This window comes from Lissotriton vulgaris, chromosome 7 (assembly GCF_964263255.1).
Source record: "Lissotriton vulgaris chromosome 7, aLisVul1.2, whole genome shotgun sequence".
NCBI lineage: Eukaryota > Metazoa > Chordata > Amphibia > Caudata > Salamandridae > Lissotriton > Lissotriton vulgaris.
In genome coordinates, this window is record NC_141695.1 from 1610086063 (window position 1) to 1610101522 (window position 15460).

The following is a 15460-nucleotide window of genomic DNA, read 5'->3' on the forward strand; positions in this document are numbered from 1 at the left end:
CCACTTCTGACAATAGATACTAGGAAGATTGTGGTCCAGGCCTTGGTGACGTCAAGAATGGACTACCCTAATATCCTGTATCTGGGCCTTCCCAGCTACCTTATCCAGTGCCTGCAAGTAATACAAAACTCTGTGGCTAGGGCTATCCTTAGACCCAAACCAAGGTCTCATATGTCCCCCCTTTATAAATCTCTTCATTGGCTGCAATTGAAAGAAAGGATCATATTCAAAGCCTTTGTTGTGTTTTTCAAGGCCCTTCATGGAAAGGGAGTAAGCTACCATAGCATATGAGTTAATCGCTACACTCCTGCTCGATCTTTAAAGTCTTCTTTCTCAGACCCTGTCTGTACCCCCAAAGTATGGCTGGTCTAGATGGGACGCAGGTTGTTTGGTTTTCTGGGTGCACAGGCATGGAACAGACTCCCTGCTACACAGAGAGCCCTCTCAGAACTTTCAATTTTTAAGAAACAGTTGAAAACGTGGCTTTTTAAAACTTAACTGCGTATCTATATCCCTGCCACTAGTCTTCTGTCAGCACCAGGATCATCATTTTGAGTAGCTGTCACGCTATAACAAATACTTTTCATTCATTCATTGAATCGTGTTTGACATAATAATACAAAAATATCTTTAACACATCTGGTTGGTGTATTGAAACATAGTTCCTTTGTCTCCAATTTGTATAACAGCTTACCTAAGTCCAAACCCTTTGATGTTACTCTGATTTTGCAACCAGGTGGGACAGCAGATGCCACAGTAAGCAAGCATGGGAGGAGCAGCAGGCAGAGTAATCGTTCCATGGTCACTGTTCTTCAGAATCGCTGTAAGAAAACGCAAAGGGTCAGAAATGTAAGTCTATTTGTGGAGATCACTTCTACTGGATGGCATGACCACAAAAGGCAGTGTGGACATCTATGCATACAGCCAGGCACGTGCAACAATACACATGCAGGTTCAACACACACAGATAACAAAAATACAATCACAGATAACATATAGGAATAAATGGATGGACTGATAGATGCACAGAGGGTTACTGGAGATTAAGGGGTCGATTAGGATCGCGGACGGACTTGAGTCCGTCCGCGATCCCCGAGGAGGAGGGAACTCCCGCAGAGGCTGCGGAGTTCCCTCCATTGCAATTAGGATGTGACCGCCAGGGTGGCGGTCACATCCTGTATATTTAACATTGCGGCGGGTGCAGCTTCAAGCTGCACCCGCCGCAATGTTAAAAAAGCATGCACCGCATTTGCGTGCACAAAGCGGCAGGCACCGCGCGGTGCCTGCTGCTTTGTGCACGCAAATGCAGGGGGGTACCAAAGGTACCCCCCCATGTGCACCCCTCACCCCCCCTTCACCCAGGGGGCCCGCAACGGGCCCCCGAAGTGATTGTCCGTATGCTTTTCCACGGCGGAAAAGCCGCCGCGGAAAAGCATTACTTTTACACCATCCTAATATGGCTGGTGGTGTCTGATAGACACCACCAGCCATGTTAGTGCTTTTCCGCCGCGGTCGGAAGCCGACCGCGGCGGAAAAGCTGCGGACGGAATCCAAGACCCACCAGCCATCCTAATTTGGCGGTGGGTCTTTTGAGGCTCCGCAGAGGATTCTCCGCATCCTCCGGGCCGGCGGTGGCTTCCGCCGGCCCGGAGGATGCGGAGAATCCTCCATCCTAATCGGCCCCTATATATCTGCTGAAGTTTAGGCTCACACGCACACCAACAGACCTGTATGTACTGCAAACCTGCCAACTTGCACAACAATATCACTGTGTGAGGAGGGGCATGGCCTTAAAAGGGGCAGGGCCTCGTGCCGAGAAGTACCTATGAGGCACTTTTGAACCCCAACCCGCCCCCAATCCACTCTCCCAAAAATAACAAGCATTGGAAATGCAATAGGTCTCGCAATAGAAAAGTTTGAGCTTTTGGTGTGGAAAATGTAAATATTTTTTAATTTTTGTTTGTTTTTCAAAATATAAAAGTATTAATTTTGTTATTAGAAATGCCAATAGTTATAAAGTTAGCAAATGTTACATCTATAGCTTTAGTAAAGGTACATGTTCTGTTTTCCCCTGTCTTACATGTATTGATCTGACAAATCACAATGTTTTAACAAGAACAGAAGTGAAAACATTTAACATCTTTTTATGACATTTGTAATAAAGCTTGAAATATTGACAGAAAATTTTTGAACCAGTTGTTGAATGTTTGCACAGATTGATGCTGTGGTGGCGCTGAGTGATGTTGTTTTGGCGACAAGTGATGCTGTGGCGTTCAGTGATGCTGTTGTAGCGCATAGTGATGTTGTGGTGCCCCTGAGTGATGCTGTGGTGGTGCTGAGTGATGCTATGGTGATGCAATAGATAGAGTGAGTGCGATAGATAGATAGAGGGAGGGCGATGGATAGATAGAGGGAGGGCGATAGATAGAGGGAGGGCGATAGAGTGAGGGCGATAGAGTGATTGAGGGCGGTAGAGTGATTGAGGGCGGTAGAGTGATTGAGGGCGATAGAGTGATTGAGGGCGGTAGAGTGATTGAGGGCGGTAGAGTGATTGAGGGCGGTCGAGTGATTGAGGGCGGTAGAGTGATTGAGGGCGGTAGAGTGAGTGAGGGCGGTAGAGTGAGTGAGGGCGGTTGAGTGAGTGAGGGCGGTAGAGTGAGTGAGGGCGGTTGAGTGAGGGCGGTTGAGTGTGGACGGTTGAGTGGTAGGGTGAGGGCGGTAGAGTGAGGGCGGTAGGGTGAGGGCGGTAGAGTGGTAGGGTGAGGGCGGTAGAGTGGTAGAGGGAAGGCGGTAGAGTGAGGGCGGCATAGTGGTAGAGTGAGTGCGGTTGAGTGAGTGCGGTTGAGTGAGGGCGGTTGAGTGAGGGCGGTAGAGTGGTAGGGTGAGGGCAGTTGAGTGAGGGCGGTAGAGTGGTAGGGTGAGGGCGGTAGAGTGAGGGCGGTAGAGTGGTAGAATGAGGGCGGTAGAGTGGTAGAGTGAGGACGCTAGAGTGAGGGCATTAGAGTGAGTGCGGTAGAGTGAGGAGAGACGGGGGAGAGGGTAGAGAGGAGAGGGGAGAGTGAGGAGAGGGGAGAGTAAGGAGAGGGGAGAGAGAGTGGTGAGAGGGGAGAGAGAGTGGTGAGAGGGGAGAGAGAGTGGTGACGGGAGAGTGGTGAGAGTGTAGAGGGGAGAGTGGTGAGAGGGATGAGAGGGGTGAGAGTGGTGAAAAAGGGAGAGTGGAGAGAGTGGTGAGAGGTGAGAGAGGGGTGAGAGGGGAGAGGGGTGAGAGGGGAGAGGGGAGAGGGGTGAGAGTGGGGAGAGCGGTGCGTGGGGAGACCTAAAAACAACAGTGTGACAGAAGATCAACAAAAGCTACTATATACAACTTTAGCTCCAAAATTCCAATATGTGTCTTTCTCTTTCTCCATAACTAACTTAGAAGATGTTATTATCCTCAGTGGAAGGGATGTTTTAAAAGATTTACAGCCTTTGTGCCACGGAGTATACCAATCATTAAAGCCCCTCTCCCTCATTAGCTCAGCAAATCGTTAAGCCCTCGCAGCAGGATATGATATTTTCTGAAGGTGCAGGATTGGTGTCTGTATTGCCTCAGTACCCAAGAATATTAAAATGTCATAAAAGAAACGTAACGTCCCAGAATGCCACATAACGCAGCTAACCCGGAAGCAGGATTAGGTTAAGCCTATTAGCACAATTCCAGCGGCTCTGGCTTTATATAACAAGGCATGTAAAATTCAATTTCTCTTTTTCTGCGTTTAGTTGATATAGCTAGCATTGGTCTGCAACTTCTCCCAGCTCAATTTCTTAGTGCGCTGATAGTAGACGTGCTATGGTAAAGCGAGGAATGTGTCACAGTAATGCAGAGAGCTGTAATAATGTCAACTTGTTATTTACTTTCCAAATCTGAATGACTGAGCAAGGCGAAAGGAGAATCAATCAGCCACAATGTGACCCAACAGGCGGAAAAAAACACTGCAATTCCTAGAAGCCAGCAATGTGGCGGAAGGGAAAAGCACATGTAGTATTTCCCCCTGAGGAGGTAACAGACCACAGGAGCGTAAACCCCGCCCAATCTTTGTGAGTCAATCATTTTCTAATAATTAACAAAATGAGGTATTCCGCCTATTTCATGTGCTCACTGGAACTACCAACCTCTATGTATGAAAGCAGTTGGCACCCATGACGCGCAGTCTCACTCTCCTTGATTTGTAGCACCATACAGAAAGGCCACACCACGAAATGTACACACTGCCCACTTTAATACATAAAGGCGGCCAGGAAACAGTTAAGAATGACATCCCAGCTACACCCTTACAGGTAGAAATTAAACCATGCGTTCAAACACTCCACGACCAACAATTGTGACTGGGATAGTATTTTAGAATAAATATTGTCCGGTTAATTTCAATTAAGGCTGCTTTTAATACATGACTGCTCCATTGAAGATCGTGCATTTTCTTTTAACTCTGTAGCTTGTTAAAAGAAGCAACGGTTTGCTCTTTCGGGTGGTTGCATCTGTGGCAGCGTTTTTAGCGCTCCAAGTGCGTCTAATTGAGCTGAGGCGAGACCTGCAGCACGTGTATTTACGTGAAGTCGTGCATTCAGGGTGATGTATGCCACTAAGTAGACTGCAGGTGTATTGATGAAATAAATAAGTGCACATGTCCAACATGCAGGACATTACTGCAGAGCCAACACACTACCCTAAACTCTGGGTAAAGGTGGTGTGCCTGATCGGTGCAACCAACCAGCAACACACAGGAAGATCGATGAAACACGTTAGCAAAGAGGACAGCCCCCAAAGTGTTTCCTGGCAGGTCTAAGCAGCTCATCTGGTGCTGTAGGCCTTTTCCTCAGGAGCTTTTAGGATTGAATTGCCCCCATTAAAACCAGGCTGCTAGAAAAGACACACCTTGATGAGCTACTAATACTTAATATGGTGCAAGTCACAGTAGGCCTGTTTTCAAGTGTGCGTTGTATGGGTCTGTTTTGCATAAATGCAATGGGTCATTATGACTGGAAGTACGTGTAGCATGGCTCTTCCTTACAAAACATTTTTAGAATATGTTCACTTTACAGTAAACGATTTTCAGATACGAATAAACCACCCATTCCGCTTGTCTGTGCATGCTGGATACTGTAGTTTCGAGTTGTTTCCATTTCGAGAAATAACAATTGAAAGCACCAGGTTACAAAGGAAAGAAATGTGCCTATTGTGTCCATTACTGGCACACATAATAAGCTCGGTTACCTCCAAAGGCAGCTTGAGTGCAAGACAGTATTAGTGTACCTTGGACCGAGCAGAGCATATCTGAGATATCTGGTGCAGTGTCAGCAGTGCGCACTGTCCTCAATGTCACTTTGCATTCTGGGACTTGTAGTCCCGAATTTAGTCAGTAACTAAAGCTACAGGACACAGAATGCAAAGAAAATGGTATTGCTGAGTTAATCACTCACACATGCCATGGATCAGCTGCAAGGGTGCAGGGAGCATGCATCCTGTTGTGTCCTAAGCTCGGAAGTAAGTGCAGCTGCAAAGAGCAGGCAGCCTGTTGTGTCCTCAGCTCGGAAGTAAGTGTAGCTGCAAGGATGAGGGGTGGAGAGCAGGCAGCCTGTGGTGTCCTCGGCTCTGAAGTAAGTGTAGCTGGAGGGGTGTGGGGTGGGGAGTGTCGGGCCCTCATTAGCATGTGCGCAGCGCCATTTCAGCGGAGCGCAATAACGGGACCCGGGACACCATAGTGGCTTTCCGCGTGGTCCGGACTAACTCCGGGGCCACGCCTCCTTTATTTATAGCTCGCGCGGCGTGACGCACCACGCCCACACTAGCGCACGGCTACGTGCGCAACAACTAGACTGCGAGCATGCAGTCACAGAACATTACACTCCTTTCAACCATTATTAAAACAAAACACAACAGGTAATAGTTAAAGTCACTACGCCTCATATGGCTAGGAGAAAAATATAAAAGGCCGGCAGGCCAGTTACCAGTCTGGTGATAAGGGGTTTCGATCTCAGCCTACTGCAAAGTCCGCCAGCTGCGAAGATGGTGCTGGGTTCCTTTTCAGTCCATAGCCTGCGGCCTCTCCCCGAAACAGAACTCTCCGTGGAACGTCCTGTCGGGCCAGGGTTGGCGACAGCCCATCCCCTGACAGGTGGGGGCTGGCCGCACTGGGCCTCTCGGAATCCGGTGAGTTCACCGCTGACCGGTCCGCTGTGCTTCCGTGCTCACTTTCCGAGGGACTGTTGTTACGTTCTGCTGAGCTTGGCGGCGCTCTGTCCGGTTCTTGGCTGGAACGATCTTCGGATGGGACGGAGGCTCGCTTGAAGAAGGACACGTTGTGTGTGACGGTTTCTCCGTCGTGCTGGGCCGTTACCATAGTGCCAGATCGGCGTGTGACTGTCCAGGGTCTGGGTTCGAACGGGAGTCTGAACTTGCTCCCTGGGTATCTGTCTCTTACGTAGACTTGATCTCTTTCCCAGATGGACGATTCCTTGGCTCGGCGTCTGAAACTGGCATAGTCATTTGAGCGCTTCCGATTGAGCAGGGTTTGCTGGGAGCTTGCTTCGGTTGGGGTCCAGGTATGATGATGGGGTATCGTGTCTCTGACTATCCTTCCCATTGCCGATGGCCCCGGGGCAGCTGTGGTCGTGCGATGGGGCGTGAGCCGGTATTCCCTCAGGAACGTGTATATGGCTCTCTCCAGCGGTGCTTCTTCAGCGTGGGCGATCCGGATGACCTTGTTGAGAGTCCGCATGAACCTCTCTAACTCTCCGTTAGCTTGAGGCCATCTGGGAGTCACCTTTCTGTGCTGGATTTCCCATTCCTGGAGATAGTCGGCAAATTCTTGCCCCTGGAAGGGTGGTCCGTTGTCGGTCTTAACCTGCTCGAAGATACCGTGGGTGGCAATGATTTTTTCAAACTTTGCGACTACTTCTTTGTCAGCCAGTGAGGTTATTATTTCCACCTCTGGATACTTGGTAAAGTCGTCGATGACGACTAGCATGTAGTGGCCATCTGGAAGGTGTCCGAAGTCTGCGCTCACTCGTTCCCATGGTTTTCTCGGGTTATCTTCGGTAATGACCGGGGGTGGTGATTCGGGTGGTCCTGCCGCTTGGCACCAGCGGCACTCCTTGACCGTCTGTTCGACTCTTGTGTCCATTTCCGGAAACCACACTTTTGCCCTGAGTCTACTTTTTGTCTTCACCATTCCCTGGTGGCCACGGGGAGCCAGTTCAATTGCTTGTTGGGTCAGACTTGTTGGCATCACGATTCGCGGTCCTCTTAGGAGGCATCCTTGGCTGTCCACTGACAGTTCATCTTTTATTTTGAGGATGGTTTCCAGGGCACGCTTTGCTTCGGGTGTCCTCTTGCTTAGTGATGCCTGAAGTGTCTTCCAGTCGTTTTGTCGCAGAAAGCTTTCGCTACTAGTTGGAGAACCTCATCACTGCGAGTCGCCTCCACGATCATGTCGATGCCCATGGGTAGTGGTCGTGATCGCTCTAGGATTCATCTCACGTTTTCCTCTGTTTCTTCGGCCTCTTCTTTCTCCTGGTTAGTTGCCTCCCTGGGATGCATGGAGAGGTAGTCTGCCGGGTTTGTTGCACCGGGCTTGAATTCCAGTTTGTAGTCATACTCTTGAAGTTGAAGGATCCACTTCTCTATTCTGGGTGGAGGTTTGGATACTGATCCTCTGAATAATGGAAGTAGAGGCTTGTGGTCAGTAGAGACGGTGAATGGATGCCCATATACGTATACATGGAAGTGTCTGCAGGCCCAGTGGATTGCGATCGCCTACCTCTCGATCTGAGAGTACCGTTGTTCAGTTTCGGTCAGAGACCGGCTGGCGTAGGCGATGGGTGCCCAGTCCTCACCACCTTGGCTCTGTGTTAGCACCGCTCCTAATCCGTACGGGCTGGCGTCCACGGCTATGTTGGTTGCTTTGGCAGGGTCGAAGTAGGATAGAGTCGTGTCAGCTGACAGAGCGGCCTTGGTGTTCTGAAATGCTAGCTCTTGCCCTTCTCCCCACTGCCATGGGCTGGTGGACTTGGTGAGCTCCCGTAGTGGTCTGGTGAGGCTGGACAGGTCCGGGATGAATCGCCCACAGAAATTTACCATCCCTAGGAAGCTCCGAACTTCCGATATGTTCGTCGGCGCTGGGGCCGCTTGCACGTCTCTCACCTTGATCGGGTCTGGGGCCACTCCCTTGTCGGAGAAGGTGTATCCGAAGAAGCTGATTTTGTTCTGCAGGAATTGACATTTTTCCCGATGCAGCGTAAGGCCTGACTCCTTAATTCTTTGCAACACGCCTCTGAGCCTCTGGTGATGTTCCTCCACAGTGTTAGCGTATATCAGCAGGTCGTCGCTGACGTTCAGGACTCCTGTGAGACCGCTCAGGACCTCCCGAATCGTGTTTTGGAAGACTTCTGCGGTGCTCGATATTCCGAAGTTAAGTCGTCGATAGCGCCGGAGTCCCACGTGGGTGGAGAAAGTGGTAATGTATCGGGAGTCCGGGTGTAGGGGTAGTTGATGATACCCTGACCTTAGGTCCATTTAGGAGAACCACTTCGCTCCGTTTAGCTCTCCCAGGATATCGTCTATTGTTGGGGTTAAGTGTCGTTCCCTCTTCACTGCTGCATTGGGTAGGCGCATGTCGACACAGATGCGGACCTGCCCTGGCTGTTTGGGTTTTCGCGCTACCACGATCGGCAACACCCACGGGGTGAGCCCGCTGACTTTCTCGATTATGCCTTGTTTCTCGAGGGTCTCCAGTTCTTGTTCCACCTTTTTCCTTAGGTGGAATGCTATTCGTCGATGCCGAAGGGCTACAGGCTGAATGGGCCGGTCGATGTGTAGAGATACCTCTTTTCCTCTGAGACATCCGATACCCTGGAATGTGTCTTCAAATTCTTAGAGAATCGTGTCCAGTTCTTCCTTCAACACCGCCATCGCGAAGGATATCAGGTGGAGATCTTCGGCTGTTTGGCTGCTGAGTAGCATCCCACTACCTTCTTTGGTGACGTAGATGGTTGACGGGGTCTTCCGGTCTTGGTGCTGTATCTCCGTTTGGAAACACCCAATTAACGGGATCGGTGTCTTTTGTCCATAGGCAAAGACTCTGATCTTGGCTGCCTTCAGCGCCGGTTTTTCTCACAATTGGTTGTAGACATTTGCCGCCATGAGTTCTATCGAGGCTCCTGTGTCGATTGTTGCTCTCACCTCTTGGTGTTGCACTCTTATTCTGCACTTCGGGAGCCGCCGTTTCTTCCTCTGCGGCTGGTCTATGGCAAACACATAGTGGACCGGATAGCTATTGCGTCGTCGTCCATGTCTTCACTGTCTGGGTCCTCCCTTACGGCGTGGGCTGCTTTGGGCTTTTGCTTGGAGGATCTGCACACTGATGCAAAATGGTTCATGCGCCCGCATGACCCGCATTTTCTCCCGCGCGCTGGATAGTCTTGTGCCCGGTATGGCGCGCCACCACAGTATCCGCATTCTTTTTGACATTCTGGTGGTCTTCCTCTCCCGAAGGGGCGTTGCTTTGGCCGGACGACATTGATTTGCTCGGCCCAATTAACTTGCTCCGTCTTGACAGGTCTGTGGAGCGCTGCTTCCATGTGCGACGCTCTCGCCTGTGATAGCTCTTTGGAACGGCGTAGCTTTAAAATGTCCGCTAACGGTTTTCCATCCTCTTGGAGGATCTTCACCCTCAGGTTGGAGGAGTAGCAGCCTTGAATGATCTAGCCACGAATTTCTTCCTGCTCGTCGCGGAAGCCGCATGTGCTCGCCAGTTCCTTCAGACGACCGTGGAATGCGTCGAGGGATTCTTCCGCTTCCTGTCGCGCCTGCCTGAAAATGAAACGCTCGTAGTCCTTACTGGCCATTGGCTCAAAATGTGCATTGAGCGCATTGAGGAGCGTGACATAGGTAATAGGGGTGGCTTCCACCAGGGTCTTATAAATTCGATGAATGTCTTTCCCACCGAGGTGTAGAAGAAGCGCCCTGCGCCTTTCTCTCGCCGTACCAGCTCCCTCAAAGTAAAATTGCAGCCTCTCCGTCCAGTCTTTCCACCCCGGGGCTAGGGACGCTGGAGCTCCGTCGACCACAAACGGTTCGATGGGCGGAATGCTCGCCATGGTGGAGAGTTTTGGCCAACCGATGTTGTGTGGGCACGCGGGGGCGGGCGACGCAGATCTGGTGCTCCTCCCTGTATGAGTTGCCACTCGGGCCGCTGGGGAAGCGCTGTGTTCTGCCTCTGCCGGTGGAGACTGTGCTGCTAGCCTCAGGGGTGTGCTCCCCTATGCTTTGAAGGAGTTGCTGGGTATAAGCGGGCCTAATGCACGTAGGACTGCGCAGGTACCTGGTGCAGGGTGTCTGGGCACCGTAGACTTCATACAGCAGTGTGTCCGCCCCCGCTCCCCTCCGTGCAGTCACCGCTGCGGGGTCCGCCTGTGAGGCCTCTCGGCACGTGCCGCCACTCCCACATGGGGCAGACAGCCTCGATCAGAGTTGCAGCGTGCGGGGCCTGCATGGGCCGGGAGCGCAAAATATGCGGCAGCAGAGTAGGCTAAATAGTGCTCCAGGGCACATCAGGCTCGTTTAGCCCTCGTCACCATTGTCGGGCCCTCATTAGCATGTGCGCAGCGCCATTGCAGCGGAGCGCAATAACGGGACCCAGGACACCATAGTGGCTTTCCGCGTGGTCCGGACTAACTCCGGGGCCACGCCTCCTTTATTTATAGCTCGCGCGGCGTGACGCACCACGCCCACACTAGCGCACGGCTACGTGCGCAACAACTAGACTGCGAGCATGCAGTCACAGAACATTACAGGGAGCAGGCAGCCTGTGGTGTACTCGGCTCAGAAGTAAGTACAGCTGCAGGTGTGTGGGGTGGGGAGCAGGCAGCCTGTGGTGTCCTCAGCTCGGAAGTAAGTGTAGCTGTAAGGTTGAGGGGTGGAGAGCAGGCAGTCTGTGATGTTGCCAGCTCTGAAGCAAGTGTAGCTGCAGGGGGCAGGCAGCCTGCGGTGTCCTCGGCTCTGAAGAAAGTGCAGCTGCAGGGATGTGGGGTGGGGAGCAGGCAGGCTGTGGTGTCCTCGGCTTTGCAGTAAGTGCAGCTGCAGGGATGTGGGGTGGGGAGCAGGCAACCTGTGGTGTCCTCGGCTTTGTAGTAAGTGCAGCTGCAGGCGAGACGGGGAGGAGGGGTGAGGGCGACGAGAGAAACTGAAAAAGACGAGACAGGGGGATAGAAACGATCAGAAAGAGAGGAGGCGAAAGTAATGGAGGAAGGAAAAGGTTTGCACGCGAATGGAGTGGGTGGGAAATAGGAGGAGGGTAAAAGGGAAGAGAACAAGTTAAAAAAAAATGGCTGAGTCCGAGCGTGTGTGCAGGGAGAGAGAGGGGAGGTGCTGGCGGCTGGGGAGGGGGAGGAGAAATGCGAGTAAGGCTGTGTGCGGGGAGAGAGAGGGGAGGTGCTGGCGGCTGGGGAGAGGGAGACAGAAAAAAACACAGTGACGCTGTCTGGTCAGTGAGTAAGAAAAACTGAGTTTTCTGCTCGTTATTTTCGTTCCTTTAGATTTATATTTTCAGTCACTTGTCCCTCGCTGGGAGAGGCACACAGATCTGTGAAATAGCATTTGAGCAATTAGGGCCATCGTTTGCAATGTAACGTAGTTGCAGTGCTTTCAACATTGTTTAGTGTGTAAAGCTTTTAACTTACTTCACTTATGGTGTGTAGCAGTCCACGGTACCTCTTGGCGTACCCCTTTCAACAATGGCCAATGGTGGGAATCATTTTCTTTAATAAAGATGAATGTCCAGCCAGACTCAAACAAGCAGCTGGATACTGAGACCGAAAAAAATAAAAGGAGACACGGCCTGACCGCCGTGAAACTTAAAGTACTGAGTCAGAGCGTGTGTGCAGGGAGAGAGAGGGGAGGTGCTGGCAGCTGGGGAGGGGGAGGAGAAATGCGAGTAAGGCTGTGTGCGGGGAGAGAGAGGGGCGGTGCTGGCGGCACCAAGCTGGGGAACAGATGGCGATGGCTGGAGATTTGATGCTGTGCACGCGCATTTTAACTCATTGCGCTTGCGCATTGAGCTAAAAGCGCACATGCACTCTATCAAATCGCCAGTCTGGTTAAACTCTGGGAAAGCCTCTAGGCATAACATATGTTAAAGAAACACAAATCAGATGAACAACAAGGCTGTAAAAAAATATGGAGAGCTAGCACTTGTAATGAACAGAAAGACTTTGATTCCGTGTGATGGCTTTGGAGTAGGGAGTGTAAAACATGACGAGTCGGTTTATGAAAATAGAAGGGGAAAAAAGAGATTTTTCATTAGCAGGTACCTTCAGCTGTGAAGTCACACATGCTGTGCGCGTGTCGACTACAGTGAATTGCCAGCTAGAAGTCTTAAAGGAACACTACATCCGGGTTCCAGCTGCTAGAAAGACAAGTCGTCAGGTCAAGGGTCATGCGTCAGTTTTATGGGGAAAGAGGGAGGGCCATTGGCAGTGAGCGTTGCAGAAACCAGTGGGAGGGCTTGTTTTCGGCCAGCAGGCCTGTCAACGCACTCAACCACAGCGTTTCGTTTCTGTCGAAGTCAAATCTGCCATGCTCCTCTGTACAGACCTTTGAATTACCGATGATGTGCGTTGCCCTCAAACCATAAGGAGACAGTCTCGGAAGTAGCTTTTTTTTCAAATGTGTCAAAAAATATTTTTGGGGGGGAAAAGTTTTTACTTTGTAGTTACAGTGACCAGCCAATATCGATGTTAAAGCGTTGCGCCTGTAAAACCATATTAGCACGATTCTTCTTCTTTTTTTTTTTAATTTTTGGAAGACATTTATTTAGAAAAGGGTGCACACAGCTATTCAGCCAAACATCCCGGAGGCATGGCAGCAAAATTAGAGCATCAAACTGTTTCGGCACACCCAGGAGAGCTGCTCAGGATAAGAGAGGTCAATTTTTTAAATTAAAACAGGATATACACGGTAAATATGTAATACAGTTCCGTATGTTAACGAAAAGAAGAGAGAAAAGAAAACAGGAGGGGGCAGGCTACGGGATCTAAAGTAGATACAATCACCGGGTGGGCAGGGAAGCATGTCCATCTGCAGAGACACCCACATTTGAAGCGTACAATATAAGCAAGCATACATTTCTGAAGACTCCCGACTAATGCCCCACCCGATGAATCCAATGACAGGAGAGGCTGAGTGGCCACAGTCCCAGCACCGCCTAAAAAGTCCAAACAGTAACCCGATACACTGACCCCCAACCCAGGGAGAGAGGAAAAAGGAAAGTCCAGTCAAACTAAAAAAAAGAGAAAAAGGCCATAGAAACAGAGAACGGAAAAACAAAAATACCCCACCCTCTACCCCCCACCCTGCACCCCTGCAGATGGCTACGGCCTAACCCCTAGCAGCGTGCCTATCGCCCAGCGACCAAAAACCCTAAATATAGTAGAAAGGAATATGCTACTTACCAGTATGCATCTGTTCTTGGCATAGAGGGCTGCAGAGTGGTACATTATGAATAGATCGCCATCTGGTGTTGGGCTCGGATGATTGCACTTTGTTTTTCTCTTGGAGAGTCTTTTGTAGCTTGGTGACTCCTCCTTTGGTTGGTAGTGCGCATGGGCATCGGCTCCATCCTTAGATTGTTTTGCCATAGTAGGGTTAGATGGAGTAGTATGATAGAATACAGATAGAAATGCCCATGTAAGTGTATCTAAATAAGATATTGTTGGAACAGACACAGGTTTCCGGGGAGGCTGGGAGGGCATGTACCACTCTGCAGCCCTCTATGCCAAGAAAAGATGCTTACTGGTAAGTAGCATATTTCGTTCGAGGCATATGGGCTGCAGATGGTACATTATGAATAGACTATACAGCAGTTCTCTCCCTAGCGGTGGTCGCCCGTGTCTGTTGCAACTGTCTGAAATAAAGTCTTTAATACAGCTTGTCCCACTCTAGCTTGTTGTGTTGTGTGCACATCTACACAATAGTGCTTTGTGAAGGTGTGCGGTGTAACCCAGGTAGCTGCTTTGCATATGTCATCTAGTGGAATGTTTCCCAAAAATGCCATAGATGCTTCTAGTTTACGTGTAGAGTGAGCTCTAGGAGGAACAGTTAATGTTCTCTTTGCTTTTAAGTAGCATATTTGAATACATTTTACAATCCATCTGGCAATGCCCGCTTTAGAGATGGGATTGCCCTTATGTGTAGGAGAAAACGCAACAAATAGCTGTTTTGTCTTTCTGAAAGTTTGTGTTCTTTCTATATAATACAATATTGCCCTTCTGACATCCAATGTATGTAGGGCCCTTTCCGCTACTGTCTGTGGTTTTGGAAAGAAAACTGGTAGTTCCACTGACTGATTGATGTGGAATGCAGAAATTACTTTTGGTAAGAATTTTGGGTTTGTTCTAAGAACCACTTTGTTTTGGTGTAACTGCATGAATGGTTCTTGAATCGTAAACGCTTGTAACTCACTTACTCTTCTGAGTGACGTGATAGCTATGAGGAAGGCCACCTTCCATGTGAGGAATTGTATTTCACACCTATGCATAGGTTCAAAGGGTGGTCCCATTAGTCTGGTAAGTACTATGTTGAGATTCCAGACTGGGGAAGGTGGCCGTCTTGGTGGAATGACTCTTTTGAGTCCCTCCATGAAAGCTTTAATTGCTGGTACTTTAAACAGTGAAAGATGTTGCCTGTTTTGTAGGTACGCCGCTATAGCTGCGAGATGAACCCTGATAGAGGTATATGCTAAGTTACATTGCTGCAAGGGTAGTAAATAGCAAATGATCTGTTTAGTGGATGCGTCCAGAGGGTTGATGTGATTACTGTTACAGTGTACAGCAAACCTCTTCCATTTTGCTGCATAGCATGCTCTGGTGGTAGGACGTCTTGCTTGTTTAATGATTTCCATACATTCTGGTGGTAAATCTAAATATCCAAACTCTATGACCTCAGGAGCCAGATCGCTAGGTTCAATTGTTTAGGATCTGTTTGCATTATTTCTCCATGGTTCTGTGTGAGGTGCATGGGTAATAATCTTAGCTTTTGATGTGGCACCTGTGAGAGTTGTAGTAGCGTGGTGAACCACTGCTGTCTTGCCCACGTGGGTGCCACTAGTATCATTGTCATTGAATGCTGTTGCAGTTTCCGAACCACTAATGGAATTAGTGGGAGAGGGGGAAAAGCGTAAGCAAATCTGTTGGACCAATTTATCCATAGTGCATTGCCCTGGGACCGGTGGTGTGGGTACCTGGATGCGAAGTTTTGGCATTTTGCGTTCTGATGATTGGCAAACAGATCTATCTCTGGTTGTCACCATCTTTGGAAGAATGGCTGCAATATTTGGTCGTGCAGCTCCCATTTGTGTACTTGTTCTGACTCTCTGCTTAGGATGTCTGCTATCTGATTTTGAACTCCTGGTAGGTGTTCTGCTAATAG

At 49.8% G+C, this 15460-nt stretch overlaps 1 protein-coding gene across 2 annotated transcripts in view; it reads right to left on the bottom strand.

Annotated features, from left to right (window-relative positions):
* Positions 1 to 15460, bottom strand: part of PLTP (phospholipid transfer protein) — a 258838-nt gene that overhangs the window by 180070 nt on the left and 63308 nt on the right. For both annotated transcript variants that reach the window (XM_086932536.1, XM_086932537.1), the window contains exon 2: positions 695 to 821. In XM_086932536.1, the coding sequence (XP_086788662.1) occupies positions 695 to 800 (106 nt within the window). In that variant the 5' untranslated portion in view covers positions 801 to 821. The remainder of the gene's footprint in view (positions 1 to 694; positions 822 to 15460) is intronic.